Source organism: Parathielavia appendiculata (assembly GCF_033297405.1).
Source record: "Parathielavia appendiculata strain CBS 731.68 unplaced genomic scaffold N657scaffold_2, whole genome shotgun sequence".
Lineage (NCBI taxonomy): Eukaryota > Fungi > Ascomycota > Sordariomycetes > Sordariales > Chaetomiaceae > Parathielavia > Parathielavia appendiculata.
The window spans coordinates 1110882-1132653 of NW_026944221.1; the positions used below are offsets into that span (position 1 = coordinate 1110882).

The following is a 21772-nucleotide window of genomic DNA, read 5'->3' on the forward strand; positions in this document are numbered from 1 at the left end:
CACCCGAAAGCAAAATGCTTCACCCCAGACCCGCAACGCGGAGCCGGTGCCTCGGAGACATCCCTCATTGGACACAGAGTCCCAATCTCGGCAGCAAACAACGTCGAAAGCCGCACAGCGAGCCAGTGTCGCGTGCCAGCCTTCCCAATTCGATCAAGATCTCTCACACTGGCAACGACAACTGCCACTTGGTTTCGGAATATGTCTTAATGAGCTCTAACCCTTACATCGAAGGTCAGTAACACGCGACACAAGTCTCGGCTTCCTTATGCACAAGTGCTTGTACTAACCTATGGTTTGTTCCTGAGGAATAATGATCTGAAGTAAGACTGAGGTAACAATAAGACAGAAGAAGGTGACGAAGATACGCCCGTGGGCCACGACACGCATGCATCCAACCTTGGGGCACAATACCTGAATAAACATCTGCGCCAGCTGCTTAGATAGCGAGTAAGAGATAGGCCAGTCCCAGTCGGCGACGGAGATCCCTATGTTTCCAGTACCTAGTGGGGCATCGATGCAATGGCCTGATCCGAACAAAAGACCTTAACAATCTGTGCAGTGCAGTTTGCTCAAATCCTACAGAGGTATGGCAGGTAAGCAGCCCGGAAGGCTTAAAACGGAGATTGGGCTCACAAAACACGCCTGATGGAGAGCGAGCGGCACCGCTTCTCTTGCCTCGCCGTTTTTACCACCTCTCATGGGGACATTCAGCTGGTCTAACCCCAGCTTGAGGCTTCTTCTGTTCGCGAGTCCCTTTCGCCCTTCTGGCACGAAGGTCGAAGACGGTATCCAGTCATGCACCAACACAGCAGTAGTCCTACTATCACTTCAGCAGCATCAAGACGACTCCATCCAATCTGACGTGTATATTCGGCATTCGCAGCAGTTCCTCTGGTTAAATTACTGAATACCCTACGCAGCGCTAGCAGCTTTAGGTCGCTCGCATCTTGTCCGTCTGCCAGCAAACTTGCAACGCCAAGCTTGATGAACCAACCCATGGACCCTGTCTGTGAAACGCGACTGTGAGACATGCTCTTTGGTTCAACTCTGAAACCTTTAATGCTTTCCATCCACTGACCTTTTCTTTTCCCCCTTCTTCCACCCATCACATCCTGTCTGTCCAGGTGGTGGAAAATAAAACCGCACAGCCCGGTCGCGCCTAGCCAAGATATATAGAGAAACCCCGTGCATACGAACAAGCCCAGTGCTCAAAGCACAGCTGTGATTGAAGGATAAATGGTAGACAGAGAAAAAAGAAACCGAAAGGAGAAGGCAATGCAGTAGAACAGCGGCTTAAGTTTTGGGGTTAGGAGACACGCAAAGCACTACCTCCGGATCCTGACGTCTTCCCCGCCATAACAACCCTATTTGATGGTAAAGACCAGACAGAGACATTGTAAGCAACAAATGCAACCGCAACGCAGGGAAACCACAGAGCACCCAGCCAAGCCCAACCACCCAACACGCAGCGAGCTAAACGTTACGTCCGACCCCCCACCCCCTCCCAATTCCCCAATTCAACCCCCAAACACTATTCCCATTCCGCCCCGCTTCATCCCAAGCCCACGACCAGACCGTTTTGGAAAAGCGATCGCAACCCCTGACGCTTCGATATCCCTCGCTTGAATGCGACCACACCACGCCGCGCTATGCGATATGCCATGTCCACCGAGTCCGCCCCAAGTCTGGCCATCCCAAACTCCTCACGCCTCGCGCTCCAATAGAAACCCAAGCGCCCTCAAATCTGTGATCCCTGAGCAAAGAGAGAGAGCCAGACAAAAGAAATAAAAAAAATGTCTCTGCCGCCGACAGACATCGTAATGTCTGAAATCCTGCCACCCGCACGCCTTGCCCTGCCTGCATGCCTGCCTCAATCCGACCCCAACCCCGATCCAGGAAACGCCACGCTGTTGTGTAAGAGAAGCGAAACCAAAGGAGAACATTGACATGAGAAAAGAAATGTCTGAATAAGGGGAAGGGAGACGATGTGCTGGGAGCGTGGCGACGAATGCGAAGGTTGGTGATTGACGTGTTCGTTGGACTTGAGGAGGCATACATATCATATCCCCTCAGGAAATGGCGACATAGTGTCGTCCCGATCCGCCGTCCTGACCGGCGGTCGTCGTGGAGTGGGGTCCGGGTCTCCGACCTCATCCCTCCCCAGAACAGGGGTGAGACGCGGGGTCTCATCGACGTCGGCGCCAATACCGTGCCTGCCCAAGGCCCCTGCCTCTAGACCGGGCGGCGTGCGCGTCACGATGGGATGAGATTGCTGCCCTTGTCCCTTCGACACGTGAGTATCATAGGCTGGCGTTGCCGAAACCGTAGCTGCTGTCCCCTCCAGATGAGGGAACTCCATTTGTACCTCCTGATTCGGCGTGACTACCTGTGTTGCTGGTTCCACTGTGCTTGCGTCCTCTGACCCGGCGACCAAGCTCTCGTGGCTGTTGACGCGCATCATCTCGATGCCAAGTTTGGACGACGGCAGCATTGGCTTGGTGCGGTATTGTTGGCCTGATGGGGATCCCGGGCTGCTGCCACTCGCGCTGCCGCTGCCGCTGCTGCTCCCGCTCCCGCTCCCGGTTTGGTTTGGTGATGCGCTCAGGCCAAGCTCGTCGTCCTCGTCGTCGGCCGAATCGACACTGCCTTGGTACCGGCGCTTCTCGATCGATTCGCGCTTGGCCTTCAATTTCTCGAGCGAACGCTGCGGCGCGGGCCCTTTCGTCCGGACCGGAGAGTGCTCCATCTGTGGGGGGTCCGACTGCTGCGTGACGAGGCGTGGGTGGAGAGGAGACAAAGGCGGGTTGCCGGAGCCCGCGGCAACTTCTTCGGGGCCTGAAATGCCGAGGCCACCTTCGTCCCAGTCACCCGTCGCCTTCCTGCTGATGAGGACCGGAATGTCGTCAGTCGCCACTGATTCAGAGTCTCCATAGAGGCTGGAGCTGATGGAATCTTCGCGGAAGCTGCTGCCGGATCGAATTGCGTACCCTGACGAGGCAGACGTGGGGCTATCCTCCAGCCGCAAACTCTCTTGTCGCAGACCAGATGGAATGGGATGTGGGAGCGTCAGAGACAGAGAGTTAGTCTGGCTTGGCGAAGGGGCCTTCCAGTGGCAAAGCGTGCTCAGCACCTCAATCAGCTTCGACGAGCTAATAGGCTTCTCGACGAGCGAGTCAAAGTACTGAGGGGCCGGCAATTCCTTCAGATACGAGGTAATTGCGACCATCGGGGTGTGCGTGTTGGTGTGCTTGGTGTCGCGGATCATGCGCGCAACGTCTGACCCGGAGAGCTGGGGCAGCCGGAACTCAAGGAACATGATGTCGAACTTGATGTCGCTCATGGCGTATCGGATGGCTTCGCTGCCGGTGGCTGCGGAGATTGTACGGCACCGTAGCTTCTCCAAGAGCTTCTCCATCACCATCCGAGAGACGGGATGGTCGTCACAAATGAGCACATCCAAAGGCCGGAAGACGGGGCCATCTCCTGCTGCGATGTACGACATGCGTCTTGCGCTTTGACGACGTCGCTGGACTCTGAGCAATGCATTCGCTTTATCCCCCTCGTTGTCCGAAGATGACGGCGACATATCAAAGACCTGGCTGCGACGGTTTCTGTGGTGTGCTGCCAGCGCATCCGTCATTGCAGGGCTGCCTTCTTGCGAGCCAACCGTGACCGAGCGAGAACGGCCACCGGATGAGCTGCTGCTGTGCCGAGGCGTGGACACTACATGGTTTGGCATGACCTTTTGAGGCGACAGCGGCATCGGGACAGGCGCACCTCCCCGGCCCTTGATGTGCGACGAGGTGGTGGCGATTGTGGTGGCCGCTTTCTGCAGGCTAGGCGGAACGCGTGGCACCTCAAAGAAGCTTCCTGGCTGCAACGAGGTCCCCGACGGCTGGGATAAGCTGGACGGATTGCTCGATGCCTTCCGTCGGCTTTCGGCACCAGTACCTGCGACAAACGAGACCAACAATGGCGACGACGGCTGTGAGATGCGGCTGGGCGACGAATTGGCCTGGCTGACGCCGGACGGGGACTGCGGCCTACGGGACGGCTTTGCGTTCGAGCGTGATCTTTGAACGGGGTTCGTCATAACTGGGCTGCCTTCAAGTGACGGCCCTGATGATGTGAGGTTGCCCAGCCCGCCGGGACTGATCGGCTTGCACTGAGCCGCCATCGCTTCGGCTCGAAGCTTCTGGATCACATCTTTATTCGCCTTCTCGAGTACGGGCAGGTTCTTGAAGGAGAAGTTGCCAAAGTCGTCAGCCGCGACGGGCTCGCTCAAGCGCCTGCTCTTCAGATCGCGGACATGCGGGGGAATGTGAAGCGGCATGAGACCGCGCTTCACCGAGTTGACCTGGGCCCGGACACGGGAAAGTGCATCATGCGGGCGATCAGGATAGTCGGTAGCGGGCGTGGCTGCAGGCGGCGAGTGCTGATCCTCAATCTCCTCGGCAAAGGATTGTAGGGTGGCACCGCGAGCATCAAAGTACTCGGTATCTTCTGGATTCTCCGGTTGCGGGACAAACTGTGCTTCATCCTGGAGCAGCGTGTCCCAGTTCACATCCCTGAACCACGGGTGGTGACGGATTTCGTCGCCTCCAGACTGGTACTTCTCATCGCGGTTGGCTCCCAGCCGCTGCCGAGGGTCGGAGCAAAGCAACTTGTTGATGAGATCCTTTGCTTCCGGAGACACCTCATCCTCGCTCTCGTCTGGCCAATGAATTCTGCGAGCCAGGATGTTCTCGAAAACCTTGTCTGCCTCGCTAGCGTGGAACGGAGGAATGCCATAGAGGAACTCGTACATGATGCACCCGACAGACCACCAATCGCTCGTCTCATCCTGCGGTTCACCTCTGATGGTCTCAGGGGCCAGGTAATCAGGCGTGCCGACAAATCGACGGTTCGTATCCTCAGGGTCAAACAGAGCCCAGTTAGGTGGGGGCATGGCTTGCAGCGGAGGGGTCCCCCTGCTGGACTCGGTGCTGTTCTGCGTCGTCGTGTTGGAAAGCAGGCCGAGCTCCGGGGACCCAGCAGCCTCGGTCTCGCTACCGTCGGCAGGAGACAAGATGACCTGCGAGTTTGCATGAGTATCATTGAGAGACAAGGCTCCGAGCATCTGCGTCAAGGCTTCGCTGCCGCCACTATCGCTGCGATGGTTCGAGACGCGCCGCGGTTCTTGCGAGAATGCGCCCAGGTTGAAGTACGACGGCTGTCCAAAGCTTGTGCCATAGTCGCTCGGCGTCATCAGGGGTGTTGATCCCGGGGAGTGACTTCGCCCGTGAAGATCAAGCGACGTGGATCGAGACGACGCTATTGACGTGGACCGAGCGAAAGGGCCCTGCTTGAGGAGGTCAGGGGCTGCGTCAGTCCCGCTGGTCAAAGCTCGCTTCTGCCGTCCAACCAACCCCATCCGTGACAGACCGAAGTCGGTCAGCTTCAAGTGTCCCTTTTGGTCGATCAGCAGGTTGTCTGGCTTCAGGTCTCTGTGAACAATTCCCCGACTGTGCAAGTGCTCGACCCCAAGGACAACCTCTGCGAGGTATTTCTTGACCCAGTCCTCGGGGAGGCCCCCCAGTACCTTGATCAAAGAGGCGCAATCGCCTCCGTTGAGGTACTCCATGACGAGGTACAGATAGTCCTTGCTCGAGAAGGTCCAGTACAGCTTTGCAACGAAGTCGCTTTCGCCTTGCCACATCATGATTGCGCGCTCTGCCTTGACGTTGGTGACCTGGTTCTTGGCAACCATGTCGGCCTTCTTCAAGACCTTTATGGCAAAGTACTCGCCGGTGGATTTCTTCTTTGACAAGTAGACGCTGCCAAATGCGCCTTTGCTTATGGGCTTGATGATTTCGAAGTCCTTGATGGAAGGAGCAACGGCCTTGGCCTGGGGGCCTCCAACAACGGCGCTTAGTCGGGGCGAAGGTGGCGGTTTGACCCACGGCTCCCCAGGAACTGAAGAGACCGCGGCGGATGACTGCCTTCGATGATGGTGGTAGGTGTGCGAGATGCTGGGGGAAGTGAATTCGCTGCTTGGGAGCATTGGGGACGGTTCCGGGGACATCAAGGCGTCGGGAGCGAACGGAAGACTGCGGGGCTTATGAATCCGGAGGGGCGATGACGGCTGCCCGGTCCTTGACGGAGACTCTTGTCTTCGTGGTGACACGGCTCCCGGCAGAATCAAGCTTTTGCGGTGGTGCTGTCTGGAGCTTGCCTGGCGGCGGAGATCGCCAAACTCGGACATTGGCGAATCGGTCCTCTGCGGCACTCTAGATGCCACCGAAGAGGATCTTAGACTGCCGTCGCTGTCCCCAGCATCGCTCTCGAAAACCATCGACTCCCGGCGAGATTGACTCGCGCCAATCTGGCTACTGACAGGTCCACGGTTGGACCGCGGCGTGGGGCACTCCTTGGGGCTAGTTGACTTTGGAGAGTGCAGCGCCAGTGGTAGCCGACGCTTGTCAGGGTCCTCGTTGATATCAGCATTCTGCAACGCCAATGCCAAGCTAGAGGGGGCCTCGAAAGACCCGGAGAAGATGCCTTCTTCAGTTACAGTGGGGATAAGCTCGGCTTCCTCTTCCTCTTCTTCTTGCTCATCGGCCGAGTCACTGAGGCGGCCGGCGGCAATCTTGGCGGCCTTGCGCATGGCAGCATCTATGCAGTCCTGAACCATGTAAGCAAATTCGATCCGAATCCGTTCAGAGTACTCTAGGATCCTGCGGTAGCGAAAAATGGCCTCAACCTTGTCCTTGGCAACCTTCTCGGTGTCAGCGCAGAGAAGGGCGAGTCCTTGTTCTTGCTCCAGGGTATTTGTGCCTGGCGTCTCCCACTGCAGCACCTGCGCGATCCGGCTTTCAGACTGCGGCGACTGCGTGCGAAACTCGCCAGGTGTCTGGGATGTCTCCTTTATGGCAGGGGTGCTAATTTCGATGGCCGTATCGCAGAGATCCAGGAGCAATTCAACGATCCTGGCCTGGGGTCTGCGAACGGCGAAGGAGCGAGCTCGCGCGTGCCCAAATCCCGAGGACCGTTCACGCGACCGGCCAGGAACTGCACCGGGCACAGGAGACGAGTTACCGGGGGACGAGTTGGACGAGGTCGGAGGACCAATGGCAAGACCCTTGTACTCGGCGAGAGGTAGGTTCATCTGGTCTCCTCCTGCCAGCGACCTGCTGTGTCTTGCCTCAAGCGCGTCAAGCACCTTGACGATTGCATGGCGGTGCTCCGTCAGACTTTCCTGGGCCATCTGGACATCCATCTCAGCACGATGCTCCTGCAAGCACAGGTCCGTGTGTTTCTCAAACCACCATGGCGAAATCTGTCGTTCACATATCCTGCAAAGGACAGGTAGCGGCGGTGGGTGTTCGGCAGGGTCATCCAGACCGGACTCCGCAAGTTGAGTGAGATAGCTGGCAAGAACCTGAGCACCGGAGCCCAGAGAGTCGACAATGACGGCAGGCAGGTCGATCTTGATCTCTCGCGGGGCAACCCATTGTCGAATCATCCACATGGTCTAGTGTTCGGCATCAGTACAGCTTCTCGGAGCGCAAACTCAATCAAAGAAACGCACATGGCTTTCCCCGCCTGATGGCCCGCTATAGACCATGATGCCTTGGGCTTCCAGGTCGATAATAACGGGCCGGGCGGGCTCTCCCGGTTCCTGCTGAATCTCGAGGTGCATCAGCTTGGACAACGGGCCCAACTTGACAGCAAAGCGGATGAACTGGCTCCGTCTGTCATCTTGAGCCATACTTTCAACGACATCCGAGAAGATGTTTGGATTGTCGCTGACAATGAGATTGGCGATCGGAGTACCCACGACCGAGTCAGGTTGAGTTCCGATAACGTCGACCCAAGAAGGGCTGACCCAGCGGATAGTCCCGTCGATATTGAGGTCCATGATAACGTTCAAGGTCTGCTCAGCGGCCTCGCGGAGCTCCTCTCTCTCCTCCCGGATGTCCTCGGTGAGCGACCGCTCCATTGTCCCGGCCCTGAGCGAGACCACGGCCGGCGGAGCGAGCAGATCAGGGATGGTAGCGGCTTCTTCCTCCATTTCGATGTGTTGAGTGATCCAGGGATCAATCCTTGCAATACCATTTGTAGTGACGCCAGATGGGTCGGGCCCTCGGTAAGGCTGTTTTCGGCGCTGGGGGCTATGGTACGAATTGACGTCTTGGGGAGGACGAGGACGGGGTGTAGTCTGGAGGTTCGGATGGAACCAGCCAGTGGTTCCGGCCAGGCTGCCAGAAGCTAGAGCACCGCACAAGCCTGAGACATAATGCGGTGCGGTCGACGCGAGTGTCCCGCTGCGATGCCGGTGACGGCAGGTTGTGGTTGTGCAGTGGGAGAGAATCGGTCGCTACACGTGCATCGAAGGGAGAAAAGTAACCTTCGAGCGTTGAAGTCGTTGTCCGTAATCAACAGGTCAAGATACCGCAGACGGGCACCGAGAGAGCTAAAGGTCGCACTCCAAGTGGTGTCGAGGGCGTTGTTGCCGTCCTTCGCGCCGAGTTCGAAGCGAGGCGAGTAGGCAACTGCAAGGCCGCGGCTCGTCGAGATACGACAATTTCGAAAAATGGCTGGCAGTACGGACACAGGAGTGCGTTGCCGCACCAGGGCAACGATATGCCTAGCGGTGGTGGTGTTGTCGTCGACGTCGACTCGGGGTAGGTGTTGTTCCCAAAGCCAACCAAGAAAGTTTAAGTGGGGATTTCTTTGTTAGGCTCCGTGCCCCTCGTGCGGTGGAAGGAGGATGGAAGCGTCACAAGTTGGACGTTTGCCCAAGAAGCCAGGCAGGCAGCCAATGGCTCTGGCAGAAATTGAGAGACTACCAAGTCTTCCCCAGTCTATTGTCGGTTTCTTTCCGTGAGTTCAGACAGCGACACTTGATGGAAATGCACAACGCTCAGAGTCGAAATTGCTACGAACCCAACCGCAGAAGAACGAGCTGCTGTGAATAGAGTGGGTGCGCAAAAGCAAGATCACACTGTGACCCGCTCGCCATCTTCGAACCATGCTCGCGACTCCCGTCCTGGGCTGCCGTTGAAAGCGGAGAATCTTCAAATCATACCAATCAGAATAGCAGATATTTGGTTGTGGGTCAAGTGATGTCTTGGTATTGCTCGGTCTTGCACACGGTGCTCACTAAACCTAGGCAGCGGGTGTTCCGGCACCAAAGGTTGCGCTACCTCGATGCGCGAGTCGACTTAACCTGCGTCGAACAGGCTCGCCAGGCTCCAATTCTGCTGCTCCGGCTGGTTCGCAAGGCCAAGCGGACCTGGAAATCAACAGCTCACTATTCGAGCCTGAGAGACGGGGAAACTTCGGAGCGGACCCAAGCAATCGAGTTCCGGGCTCCATTGATTGGCGGGTTTCTTTTGCCAGGCCAGCTTCGCAGGTCGCATACTCCGTACAGAATACATACTGCGTTCAAACACAACGCAACCGAATTGACCTAAACTGTCGAGAACCCGGAGGTAAAGCAGGAGATTACCCACCTTCAACGCCAAATACAGAATAAACATTACAGTTCTTTTGTCTCCGTCCTTCAACCGTCTTTCTCGTCGTCCATTTCCTGTCCTTGTATACCGAGCCGACTTTAATCTTCAACTGATCGTCGATTTAACATGACGTTCCCGGCTAACATCAACCGATGAGGTGCCCGGAACAACAAACAGGCCTATAGGTGTGTCGAGCCACTCGTGAGCTCATTCTCTTCCTGCATGATTCTGGGTCGCACGAGATACCCTATGGCACAGCCTATTTGCCTTGCAGGACGCCACGGTTCAGACCGCTTCAATTAACTGGCTGGCGTTCAATGTCTAACTTACTCTTACACCGCAACGCATCTCAAGATACTGAGATCCTTGAGCGATGGAAGTGAACCCCTCCATCTCCGCTTTGCCCCACGCTCATCCTTCAACTGACTAGCACCGGTCCGAGCCACACGGTGACCTCACTTCTATCCCGTGATCACATATGACGATGAAGCTCCGACCGTTGCGGACGATGGATGAGATGGATCCGATCCTCGAGGATGGCTTCACAACAAGATGGCTGACGACCGAGTCTCCTTTGGCTTGCACACCCGCACTCACTCTCACCAATGCAAGCTTCTGCACCCCGAATTCTCCTCAGCGTCGTTACTCAATTGGAACATGGGCAGTCAGTGGCCTGGATTGATTTCTCATACAGTGCCGAGAATCTGAGGTGCTCAGAAACCGTGGGCAACGGCTCCCAGCACTTCTCCAAGCTTGGGCTGCAGAAGTACACACACCTTACCTACCTCGGCGATGGACAGAAACGATTGTGGTACGTCCAATCCAACGGCGTGGCCACCGCTCCAATACAGATAGCGTTCCCCGGCTCAGAAGCTGCATGCCCTGGGTTGCATCGTCTGCACGTTCGTCTGCACTGTGTGTGGCTCTGGCCGTGGTGGTCGTGCTACCTACACCGGAAGTTTCTGGTGCGCTCGCGTCCCGGTCCTTGCCCTCCGGACAGCCAACGGTCCCGAGGGTTGGCGTACCTCCTGCAGCCGCTCGCTTGAGGCTATTCGGCTGATACGGACCCCTCGCTTGCCGCCATGTAAACGCAGCTGAGGTGGTGTTGTGGAAGCACGAAACACCTGCAGGCGTGTATCTCGAGAGACTGTTTCCAACGACTTCATCCTGGTTCTCAGCACTTCATTGGAACACCACATGTACCATCGCCGCGTCCGAGATACCACCACATATTGCAACCTGTTCCGATACACCGGCTCGTTAGAGTGCGTGCATCCGGCCTCGCACCGCACGTTATGCCGAGTCTACCTGCTCAGTCCGGTGGTCATACTAGCTCGTCAGCTAATAATCAAGCGATGGGCGGCTTAGCCCCATATGGTCGCTGTTTGTGTGGCTTACACCAGCTCACAGCAACATGAAGCAACCCCAAGCTCAGTCCAATCGCTGCACTTCCTCGACCAAGCATGCGGGGCACTGGATCAATGAGGTCTCGATGGAGGAACAATACCCCAACAGGCAGTCCTGGTCGTCACCGGAGGTTGCTGTGGAGCACCTATGTTACCTCATGACAGACTCCTTGGGACACAAGACACAAGAGCAACCCAAAGGTGCCGGACAATGTTTACAAACAACCCTCCCATCACTCAATTGGATTGCGCACTGCTCATGCCCTGTCCTCGGTCTTCATATGACGACCCGCCGGCTACCGAAACGCCCCCCGCCCGAGTCCTGAACCACGGTGCTGCCTCACATAGCGCTTGCAGTGTTCCCAGGCGGACAGGCCAGGATACGTGCATGCTGCAGTCGGCATGACACAGACTGAACGGCTGCCCGCTGGGTTGTCATTGCAGGGACGATCTGCCACGACGAGCCGTTTCCGATTTGACGGACTGATGCATACACAGATAGATAACTTAGCCTTTCACCGCAACGACATCTGGGACCACACCCACTACGTGATGGATGGCAAACTCGCTCCATACCTGGGCCGTACACATTCTCGGTTGTGTGGACTGCTCGGGGCCAGCCCGTGGTAACTTGGGTGCTGCCGCTCTGCCACTTCTTTGTTGGGAAGAGAACCGAGTCCAAGATGGCTTACAATTTCCACAGTATACATTGAATGCGAAGTGATGCCCTCGCGTTCTTGATTTTCCTACTCATCTGCTTGTTTTCCTGCCTTTGACCCCAATTTCGATTCCTGTCTACTCGAGGACCCAACATCCAAGATGTGAAAAGCGGAATGTTCCCTTGGACACGAAACAGTGGAAAAGAAGCCGGTCCTGATGAGTCACTCGAAAAAAGCGCATAGGGACGCCAGTACATACGTCAGTAAAGGAGAGGCAAATCATCATCATTACGCTACACGAATGCTTTCAATAGCTCAACTCTAAAGCATTGGCAAAATAGGATTAGTTGTCCAAATGTCCCATGGTTTGCAAGTGGGTGGTGGTGTATGCTAGAGGAACCAACGGAGTCGTCTCCGATAGGCTGGCCAGTTACTAATATCGAAACAATGTCGTCCGCCACCTGAACAGCTGACCATGCTGCTCTTGCGCTTCTACATGTCTTGATCGGCCTCCTTGCTCTCGCTCAAAATCTGCTCAAGAAACCCTTCCCCAGTCTTCTTCGTCGAATGAGATGACGTTGATCTCACAAACGTACAAGAAGGCAGGTGACAACAGTTTACCGGGGAGTTATCAACATCTGGACGAACATTAGCAATAACCAGGCAAAAGACCGGACAGGAGCTCGAAGAGTGTCAGCTCCGTGCTCGGTGCTGGGTCCAACTGATGTACCTCGATTGCCTGACCTGTTAAGAGGGGTAGTCGAGGGGATGACTTTTCCATACATTAATTCCAGCTGCACGAGCAGACTGAATAGGGCGGCACCTCCGAACACGATGCCGCTTTAAAGGAGTACGCTGCTCCTTCCAACACAATTTTCGGCGGGGGACCGATGTGGAGTTCGGGCCTGCCGCCTTGGCAAAAGATTTCGGCGTGGCGTTTGAACCCGACTGGTGGAGCCGCCGGGGGAGATGCGTACATCACGATGAGAATAAAACCAGAAAGCCAGGCAGGTCCAGATGAAACGTGACTCACGTGCTGCGGGTCAGTCAAAACCCAAGTTGGGTATTTACAGAAGGCCAGAATAAACCGACTGTCAATGCGATCAAGGCGACGTCAATGCATCTCGTCGGTCCCGAGACGTGGGGGATGTCCAGCATACTGGTATCAGATGATTTGGGGGTGAAGGGAAGGAGATTTGCATTGGCCCACCACTTCAGGGAATGCTTGATGTGTCCGCTGCATTTTCGATATCCTCCTGACAAGGAATATCCGCGTCGGAGCCTCAAAAGGAAATTGAATACTATAAGGTCAACGCAAGACCACGTTCATCTCGGTACCTTGATCTTGACAGGCTGATGTCGAAGGTAGCTCGCCGCACAATTACCCTAAGCGACGAGCCCAAGCGTCTTGTGACAAAGAGCTGAGTTTACGCTGGGAGAGCGAAGCGAAGGGGGGTAGCTAGATAAACCGCGAGCATTTGGTCAATTTGGGATCCTTCAACCACCCGGAGTGAGGGTTGACGGGATGAGTTGGCGTTGCGCTCCGGAAAACGCGGTTCATGCAGGCGGCTGTAATCCATACACTGCACGTGTAAGGCAAGTTGGAGGGGAAATCAATGTCAGTGGTCTGTGCGCCGCTATGGGGTAGCCACCCGTTTCGCAGCTGGAACATCCTGTCGTTTCAAATCAACTTCAATCCGTACCTTACCACAGTACCTTAAGATCAAGCAAAACGGGCGACCAAGTTCGCCCTAAATTCTCTCCTGTCACGTTACTAGGCTCCTTCTATAGGAACAGACACTCCAATTCAGATTCGGCGGTGCTCGACCTCCCATACACACAGAGAGGACCCGTTGTTACATCTACAGCACCGAACTGGGGGCTCAAGTCAGGTAGTCCATGCATGTCAGTCAGACTCCAGCTTTGACATTGCACCCTTCCAGTTGTATTGGAGGTAATTGCGGCCTCTGAAAAGAAAGTGGCCCTCAAATTGCTATTTTCTTCACGAACCCTTCCCCTGTGGACCAACTTGAACCTGACCACAAACTCAATCTACCGAGTATCCAAGCATCTCACCGCAAACTTCAAGTGCAAAAAAACATTCCGCCGCGGGGCACAGCTTATCCATCTTGCGGGTATCTCTAGATATTCGGATTGTTGGAGTTTGGTGTCATCGGTCATAATCTGTGTCCTGATGGCCCCAGCCTTCGATAACTGGAATTCATGAAGATCAGGCCGAGATTCTCAGACGGGGATTTACATGCACCAGTTTCAAATTCTCCACCCTTTTTCGCAACTGCATGCTCGAGCCACACCCCTTCCTACGCCAAGTCTGTCACTCCTGCGACCTCAGCATGAGGTTGACAGCCACCGGCGGGCTACACTGAAGGAGGTTCGAACCGAGCATCACTACTTCTAGGTATGCAGCATGTCTGTGTTGTGGCCACCCTCTTGAAGATCCCAAATCCACATGAAAAGGAGTCCCTTACCTCTCATGTTGGTTGCTTGGCTTGCGTCGTTGCAACCTGCTCCAACTCACGAATTCTGAGACTGCTTTATTGTGTGCATCTACACCCGCAGCAGCCGAGTCTAAGAATAAGGTGTGTCGAGATGACGGCTGACCTGGGATTCAGAGCCGCCACGGCCTACTCCTCCCCACCAAGTTATTATTCGTCGACTTCGCACAGAAAGCCTCCTGGCCCTTCGTTCTTTGACCGGACAGTCATGACTTCGCTGTCACCGAACCAGCCCTTGAGCTTTGGTGGCGGGCTGACTGGCCAGGACAAGACTCCCCTATCAACCTTGAATCTGGATTCCCTGAGAACTTTGAATGATAAGAAGACGACAAGAGGTCCACTGAATGCCTTGATCACCCCAAAAACATGGGTCAAGCTGACGTTTGCCCCAGACGGCCAGCCACAGAAGCGACGCGGGCCCAAGCCAGACAGTAAACCGGCTTTGACCAGGCGACAGGAGCTGAACCGGCAGGCTCAGAGGTGAGCCGCATTTGAATTCGGGACCGCCGCGAGTCCAACTAAATCCCCAACAGAACCCATCGGGAGCGCAAAGAGCTCTACATCAAGGCACTCGAGGACGAGGTGCTCCGGCTAAAGGAGATATTCAGCAACGTCTCGCAAGACAAGGAGCGGCTTGCCGACGAGAACAGGCAGCTCAGAGCCCTACTGGCCCAGAATGGCCTTGGCGTTGGATCCCTTACGGGCGGCAGCAGTGTGCAGGACGACTCGATGAGCAACCCTAGCGTTGGTTACTCGCCCAACGGCAGCATGGCAGGGAGCTATATCCTCGCGTCTACCAACACGAGTGTCTTCACGCCACCGCCGCCGTCGGTAGGCAGCGGAGGCCGCGGCGGCGGTATTTCGCCCAACAGCGCGACCCACACCCACGGTCACCATCACCAGCACTCCGGACAGAGCCAGGTGAACGTCGAACTAGGAACAGGAACTCAGTCGAGGCTGAACATGAACGTGGACTATGAGCAGGCCGGAATTGACTTTGTATTAACGTGAGGATCCCTAGGAGTGGCTGATGGCTTTGCACTACCCTCCAAGCCCAACCTCTCTCTAAGAAACCTCGTCCCTCTCTCCCATGCTGATATCTCCATTCCATCACACTCTCACACCGCTTTTACCCCTGCACGGCTTTTATACTGGCTGGCCTCGATGATATATGTCGGGGAAACTAGGCATCCAAGCTAACTTTTCCCCACTTTCCCCCTACAATCTAGGCTCGAACAGCCCTGCATGAACCATCTCCCCTGGATGCTCGAACGCGGCACTCGCGAGCCCTGCGGACACGCCCTGATGGCTTCGTGCCCTCCGGAGCCCTTTTCCGAGCTCACGCCGGACATCCCGTTTGGGCGAGACAGCCATCACGGCCTCCTCCACCAGCAGCATCGCCACCCTACTACGAATATCACCGAAATCACCGCCAGCAACGCCAACAACAGCAGTAACGGACAAGAAGGCGGCGGCAACATGATTGGACAGGGGGAGCGTGCTCACCATGGAACAGGCGGCGGAAGCACGTGGCAGCTGAGCAAGTCGGATCTGACGACGCTGCTGGACCTGAGCAAAAGGCTGAACCTGGACGGGGAGATTACGCCTGTCATGGCGTGGGGGATGGTGCTCGCGCATCCGCGGCTTGGGGAGCTGAGGGGGGAGGACTTTGTGCGGTTGGCGGAGGAGTTGGGGGGGAAGGTGCGCTGTTATGGGTGAGTCTTTTACTTTTTCACCCTCTCTTTGCTCTTTGTCAAGGGGCGGAGATATGGGCTATGCAATTGCTGACATAGTGTAAACCAGGTTCGGAGCGGTGATGGAGGAGTTTGAAGTGCGGGATGCGCTGGAGAACGTCTTTTCTATGAAGGGGGATTATGGGATGGGGTATTGATCGGCATTATGTTTCTTTCTGTACTCGTTGGGTAGAGCCGTGGCCTTTCTGCTCTGTTGTATCAAGGTCATGAGGTGTATGGTAGTAGTGTGGTTCAATCGCCGACTTGGGACTCTGATAAATGCTGTTGCAAGCAACGTTTTTACAAAGATTAAGTTATCCATGTTGCTCCGTTGTGATGTAGCACAAGTTGTCCTGGATTGCTGTGGCCGTGGCATGACAGTAGATGAAAGCGGCTATCCACACAGTGCTCCAAGAGTGACTGCAGCCCCACACCACAACCCCACCACAACACGGAAGAGAATTTGGAGGTGCAAAATGAATAGGCGATTTGAGCCTTATCCTCCTACGACGCCACACGCCAGAGCCTCGGACTATAGCGCTTGTTTATCTTTCCAGCCGATTTAATTAGACGCTGAATCAACTCGAGTAACCATGGCGGAACCAGCGGCGGGCGTGTCGTCGCTTGTCGACCTGATCAATTCGCTGCCCGAACCTGATGGCACATGGGGCCCTCCCGTCACCACCGAAACCACACTCAATGGCGTCCCCTATGCCCCGTTTTCCAAGAGTGACAAGCTGGGCCGCATGGCCGACTGGACCGAGAATAAGGACGGCGGCCGCGATGGCCGTGGCAGGCAACAGTACAATAGGAGCTACCGTGGTACGTCGCTACTTTCGCTTCGGGTTGCAGTGATCCCGTAGAACATGTTCTAACGTTTTCTGTTCTAGACCAGCAAGTGTACGGCGCCGGCTCCGCGTCTCTCTTTGCCGCTCCCGTTGCCGAGGACGAGGCCTCTTTCTCTGTTGTCTCCAACGTCCGCGACACGACCAAGACCCGCTTTGGTCGGGGTGCTGTCTTCACCCGCGGGCGTGGCCAGCGAGGACGCGGACAGGACAGCAGGGCCGGTGGTCGCCAACAGTTCCAGCGTCAAGGACGTGGTGGAGCGCAGTATGGCGGCTATGATAGCCGTGGTGGTGCGCGGGGCGGCGGTGCTCGCGGCCGCCGCTTCGGCTGGAAGGACTACGACAAGCCGCAGCGCAACCGTGATGCCTCAATCAACATCCGTCCCGACTGGAAGCTTCTCGAGGAGATTGACTTCAATCGCCTCAGCAAGCTCAACCTGGAGACTGACGAGGGCGAGGACATTGACAGCTACGGCTTCTTGTACTACTACGACCGGTCCTACGACAAGCCGCCCGTCAAGAACGCCGAGCGCAAGCTGGCCGTGGTGGACCGAGCAGTGTACAATGTCACGACGTCGTCGGATCCCATCATCCAGGAGCTCGCCGAGAAGGACGAGGCCAGCATTTTCGCCACAGATAGCATCCTGTCGATGCTCATGTGCGCTCCGCGGTCCGTCTACCCGTGGGACATTGTCATTGTCCGCCAAGGCAACAAGGTTTTCCTCGACAAGCGGGACAACGCGGCGCTCGACATGGTCACGGTCAACGAGAACGCGCACGATGCGCCGCTCGAGGCTTCCGAGGGCTCTAAGGAGATCATCAACCAGCCTCCCGCGCTTGCCGAGGAGGCTACCTACATCAACCACAATTTTGCCAATCAGGTTGTGATCGAGAGCCAAAAGGTCGATATGCCCCACGAGAACCCCTTTTACAGCGCGTCCGATGAGACGGAGCCACCCGCGTCCAAGGCATACAAGTACCGGCGGTTTGACCTGTCTACCAGCGAGGAGGACCCGACATACTTGGTGGTGCGCACCGAGCTGGACGCGGTGCAAAAGAACCCCAATAATGGCGAGGACCAATTTGTCACGATCCACGCACTGAACGAGTTTGACAACAAGGCGCAAGGCAGCGGTGGCGCGTTGGACTGGCGCACCAAGCTGGTGTCGCAGCGCGGTGCCGTCGTGGCCACCGAGATGAAGAACAATAGCTGCAAGCTGGCGCGGTGGACGGTGCAGAGCATTTTGGCCAAGGCCGATGTCATGAAGCTGGGGTGCGTCCCTCTCTACGCCCTTGTAACTTGGTAACCTCTACTGACTTGGACAATTTTAGCTTCGTCTCCCGCGCATCGCCCAAGGTCAACGACAAGCACGTCGTGCTCGGCGTCATCGGCTGGAAGCCCAAGGACTTTGCCAACCAGATGAATCTGCAGCTGTCTAATGGGTGGGGTATCGTGCGCACCATCGCCGACATGTGCCTGCAGCGCGACGAGGGCAAGTACGTGCTCGTCAAGGATCCCAATAAGAGCATCCTGCGGCTGTACGAGGTGCCGGTTGGTGGGCTGGATGAGGATGATGAGGGGCCGGAGCCTGAGGCGGAGGCTGAGGCTGAGGAGGAGTAAACGACAAAGGGATACTGAGTCCCACCTAAGGGTGGTCAGAAGAAGGGGGGGTAAAAGTGAAATAGACTGGTATTCCAGATGGCTCTTTATGTCGACCAAGTTCCAGCCAATATCCGGGATAATTCGAAGCTCGGCGCCTGCCATCACTCAATTTCATCCTGTCTTTGTGTGCTTTGTGAACACTTAAGGGATTGTGCGGAGGTGCCCCTTTTTTGCTGCTCAGAGAGTTTTAATAGAACCACACGTGACAGCGCGACTCCAGTAGCGTTTTCAACCACCCCGCCCTTTTTCGCAGATCGCGTTTGTCCAGCTTCCAACGCCACCATCTTCACTATTCCGTACAGCCCTCATGACTTGCGTAGCGACTCTGTTAAGGTCATTGGAATACCACACCCAAGACAATGGCATCGGCCGCGAGATTAAAATCGACGTCAAATACGAAATCGAAACAAAAGTTGTCCCAATCTCGACTACAATTAAACACACCACAGAAGACAACCTCCCGAAACTCTGTCCCCTCGACTCCGTCTGCCACCGCGACCAAGTCCAAAACCAGTAACTCGAAATCGAAGCCGAATCAGAGCATATTGAGCTTCTTCAAGAAGATTTCTGGTGATGAGGATGGATTGTTCATCGGTGGCGAGGTGATTGGTGGTGTTGCGGGGTGTGGTGGAGAGGAAGAGGAGGCTCAAAGGTCAGGGGAGGAGGTACAAGGGGAAGATATTTATGAGGCGACGCCTCCTGATGGCGAGAAAGACAGCGAGAGGGATGGGGATGATCGTCAGTCAGAGGGAAGGTATAATGAGGCCGGAGGGCCTGTCAAGAGGCGGAGACTGAGTCCTGGTGGTTGCGATTCAGAGGTAGGGGAAGGGTTGAGGTCTGAGTCAGAAGGGGCAGTCGGGACAGGGAAGTCGCGCAATGGATCGGTTCTGGAGGGCAACCAGAATAGGATGTTCCGTACACCGGCCGCGGTGACGAAAAGGAAGGCGGCCAATCCGTTCCTGGACGATTCCTCGTCCGACCGGGAGGACCACGACGACAACAAGGAAAACGAGCCAAAGCCGGCCACATCAAGGGTGAGATCGCCGCCGCCTACGCTTGATGATTGTGACGAGAGAGACTCAGGTCCTGGACCGGCAAAGCTTACCAATGGAGGACCATTATCCAGGGATGTACCGCTTCTGAGGCAGCAGACCTCGGGAACGGAGCTCGGAGGTGACGTCGCCGACATTGACGACGCAGTCGAAGACGACGACTTTACCGGCGAGGAGCTGGAAGCAATGCGATACATGGAAGAGCAGGCGAGGTTAGAGGCTGAGGAGGAGGGCGGGGAATACGAAGCGAGTGGCGAAGTCGACGACGAGTCCATGGTGGAGAGTTGTCCTGTCTGCAACGGCAGTCTTGGTGGAGCGACGCCAGACCAGGCGGCAGCTCACGTCAATTCCTGTTTGGACGGCAACCCGACGCCGTTGCCGAACCCGCCTGACGCTGTCATCGAGGCTGAGGCTGCAGCCGTGGGCAAACGGTTTGCGAAAGCTGCAGTGGCCCGGCCAGGGCAGGCGAACCCCATCAGTCTAGGGGACGACGCGGGAGAGGGGACGTCGAACTCGGCGTTCACAAAGCTCATGTCCGGCCATGCCGAGGATGCCGCTTGGGCTTCGGCTGCCGCGGCGGAGACGGCGTCGAGAGGTATGCCTGCCTACAAGCGGACCTGTCCGTTCTACAAGTTCATGCCTGGATTTTTCATCTGCGTCGACGCCTTTCGATATGGCGCCGTCGAGGGTTGTAAGGCATATTTCCTGAGCCACTTCCACAGCGATCACTACATGGGCCTGACAGCGAACTGGACCCATGGGCCCATCTATTGCAGCAAAGTTACCGGGTCACTGGTCAAGTCGCAACTGAAGACGGCAGCTAAGTACGTCGTCGAGCTGGAATTCGAAGAGACTGTGCCGGTGCCTGAAACCAACGGGGTCACCGTCACCATGATCCCGGCGAATCACTGCCCGGGCAGTTCTCTGTTCCTGTTCGAAAAGACGACCCCCGGGAGGACACAGCGGATCCTGCACTGCGGCGACTTCCGCGCCTGTCCTGCCCATGTCGAACATCCGAAGCTGCGCCCGGAGACAGTCGACGCCATCACGGGGCAGACGAAGCAGCAAAAGATAGACGTCTGCTATCTCGACACAACCTACCTGAACCCGCGCTACTCCTTTCCGCCACAACACGAAGTGATCACCGCCTGTGCAGAGCTTTGCGCGCTCCTCAACAAATCCCTCCTTGCCAACGACGACCGCGAGTGGGAGTCTCTGCTGCGCCGTCAACGTCGAGGCGCCAACTCCAGCACTCAAGACGTCAGCAAGTTCTTTACCGCGGCTTCCCCTTCTTCCACCAAACCCTCCACTCCACCCATCCCCAACGCTTTCACAGCCCTCACCAGCCGCCAACAGCAATACCACCCCAACCGCCTCCTCGTGGTCTGCGGCACTTACAGCATCGGCAAAGAACGTATCTGCATCGCCATCGCCAAGGCGCTGCGCACCAAGATCTACGCCACGCCGGCCAAGATTCGCATGTGCAAGCAGCTGGACGACGCAGAGCTCGCGTCCCTGCTGACGTCGGACCCAGCCGAGGCCCAGGTTCACATGCAAATGATCATGGAGATCCGCGCCGAGACGCTGGCCGACTATCTCGAGGGGTACAAGGCGCGAGGCGAGTTTGGAAGGGTGGTGGGGTTTAGACCGTCGGGGTGGAATTATCGCCCCTCCGCAGCTTCTTCTGGTGGGGCGAAGAGCGGCAGCGGTGGAGGATTGGGGATAGGTTCGGTAGGCGCCAACCTCCCGCCCAGCTCGCTGCCTACCGCGCAGTTGCTGCACGGACTCGGGTGGAAAACCAAGTTCGCGGCGGGGGACCTAGTCCCGCAGCGGGGGAGCTCGAGCGAGGCCATGTGCTTTGGCGTGCCGTATAGCGAGCACAGCAGCTTCAGAGAGCTGGCGCTGTTTGTGATGGCGTTGCGGATCGAGAGGGTCGTGCCGACTGTCAATGTGGGGAGCGAGGCGAGTCGGAGGAGGATGAAGGGGTGGATCGAGCGGTGGGTTGGGGAGAGACGTAGAGGGGGGTTGGTGAGGGTTTTTGATGAGAAGGAGGGAGAGGAGCATAGGGGTGAGGGACGACGGGGGAAGGGGGAGCTGTGGGATGGGAAGGATGGCAGGGGAGGAGGGGTCTATTGGTAGATGGTGGTTAGTTTAGCGTGATAGGGAACGGTTGTCGATATACGGATCCGTACTGCCACAGCTGGCTTGTGATAACTTATGGAAAATGCTCGACACAATCATGACCAGGAGAAACCCAAAGATACCGTTGCATGATCTGCAAACTTGATCTCAAAAGGCAGAACAAGTTACATTTTCGTAACACAAATGCCTTTTCGAGATTCTCACCTGAGGGGAAGGAAGCAAAAACAACATACCATGTTTCCCAAGTTGTTCC

The 21772-nt window shown here is 56.4% G+C and overlaps 6 protein-coding genes across 6 annotated transcripts; 4 read left to right on the forward strand and 2 right to left on the reverse strand.

The window, feature by feature from the left end:
* Positions 1 to 672: 672 nt before the first annotated feature.
* On the reverse strand, positions 673 to 1369 carry N657DRAFT_188230 (uncharacterized protein). The gene has a single exon (XM_062786149.1). It carries the CDS (start codon positions 1107 to 1109, stop codon positions 720 to 722), a length of 390 nt encoding a protein of 129 aa, XP_062650826.1. The 5' UTR covers positions 1110 to 1369; the 3' UTR covers positions 673 to 719.
* A 693-nt stretch (positions 1370 to 2062) lies between these two features.
* N657DRAFT_677743 (uncharacterized protein) lies at positions 2063 to 8056 on the reverse strand (the record flags this gene model as incomplete). The annotated part of the gene is made up of 2 exons (XM_062796011.1): positions 2063 to 7516; positions 7574 to 8056. 2 exons carry the CDS (start codon positions 8054 to 8056, stop codon positions 2063 to 2065), a joined length of 5937 nt encoding a protein of 1978 aa, XP_062650827.1.
* A 2052-nt stretch (positions 8057 to 10108) lies between these two features.
* Positions 10109 to 11388, forward strand: N657DRAFT_630954 (uncharacterized protein; the record flags this gene model as incomplete). Its single annotated transcript, XM_062791022.1, has 4 exons — positions 10109 to 10314; positions 10634 to 10768; positions 10914 to 11059; positions 11354 to 11388. The coding sequence occupies 4 exons, from the start codon at positions 10109 to 10111 to the stop codon at positions 11386 to 11388; spliced, it is 522 nt and encodes a 173-aa protein (XP_062650828.1).
* Positions 11389 to 14292: 2904 nt separating this feature from the next.
* N657DRAFT_566946 (uncharacterized protein) lies at positions 14293 to 15975 on the forward strand (the record flags this gene model as incomplete). The annotated part of the gene is made up of 5 exons (XM_062788469.1): positions 14293 to 14419; positions 14477 to 14564; positions 14618 to 15091; positions 15314 to 15799; positions 15888 to 15975. The coding sequence occupies 5 exons, from the start codon at positions 14293 to 14295 to the stop codon at positions 15973 to 15975; spliced, it is 1263 nt and encodes a 420-aa protein (XP_062650829.1).
* A 304-nt stretch (positions 15976 to 16279) lies between these two features.
* Positions 16280 to 18446, forward strand: N657DRAFT_611326 (translation initiation factor eIF-3, subunit D). Its single transcript, XM_062790361.1, has 3 exons — positions 16280 to 16639; positions 16708 to 17935; positions 17995 to 18446. The coding sequence occupies exons 1-3, from the start codon at positions 16411 to 16413 to the stop codon at positions 18281 to 18283; spliced, it is 1746 nt and encodes a 581-aa protein (XP_062650830.1). The 5' UTR covers positions 16280 to 16410; the 3' UTR covers positions 18284 to 18446.
* Positions 18447 to 18589: 143 nt separating this feature from the next.
* N657DRAFT_611328 (DRMBL-domain-containing protein) lies at positions 18590 to 21516 on the forward strand (the record flags this gene model as incomplete). Its single annotated transcript, XM_062790362.1, has 2 exons — positions 18590 to 18927; positions 18988 to 21516. Exons 1-2 carry the CDS (start codon positions 18685 to 18687, stop codon positions 21514 to 21516), a joined length of 2772 nt encoding a protein of 923 aa, XP_062650831.1. The 5' UTR covers positions 18590 to 18684.
* Positions 21517 to 21772: the final 256 nt, after the last annotated feature.

Coding starts and splice junctions, on each gene's coding strand:
- N657DRAFT_188230 (XM_062786149.1), bottom strand. CDS start 1,109: ATGGGTGGAAGAAGGGGGAAAAGAAAAGGTCAGTGGATGGAAAGCATT.
- N657DRAFT_611326 (XM_062790361.1), top strand. CDS start 16,411: ATGGCGGAACCAGCGGCGGGCGTGTCGTCGCTTGTCGACCTGATCAAT. Junction 16,640..16,707: donor GTACAATAGGAGCTACCGTG/GTACGTCGCTAC, acceptor TTTCTGTTCTAG/ACCAGCAAGTGTACGGCGCC. Junction 17,936..17,994: donor GCCGATGTCATGAAGCTGGG/GTGCGTCCCTCT, acceptor GGACAATTTTAG/CTTCGTCTCCCGCGCATCGC.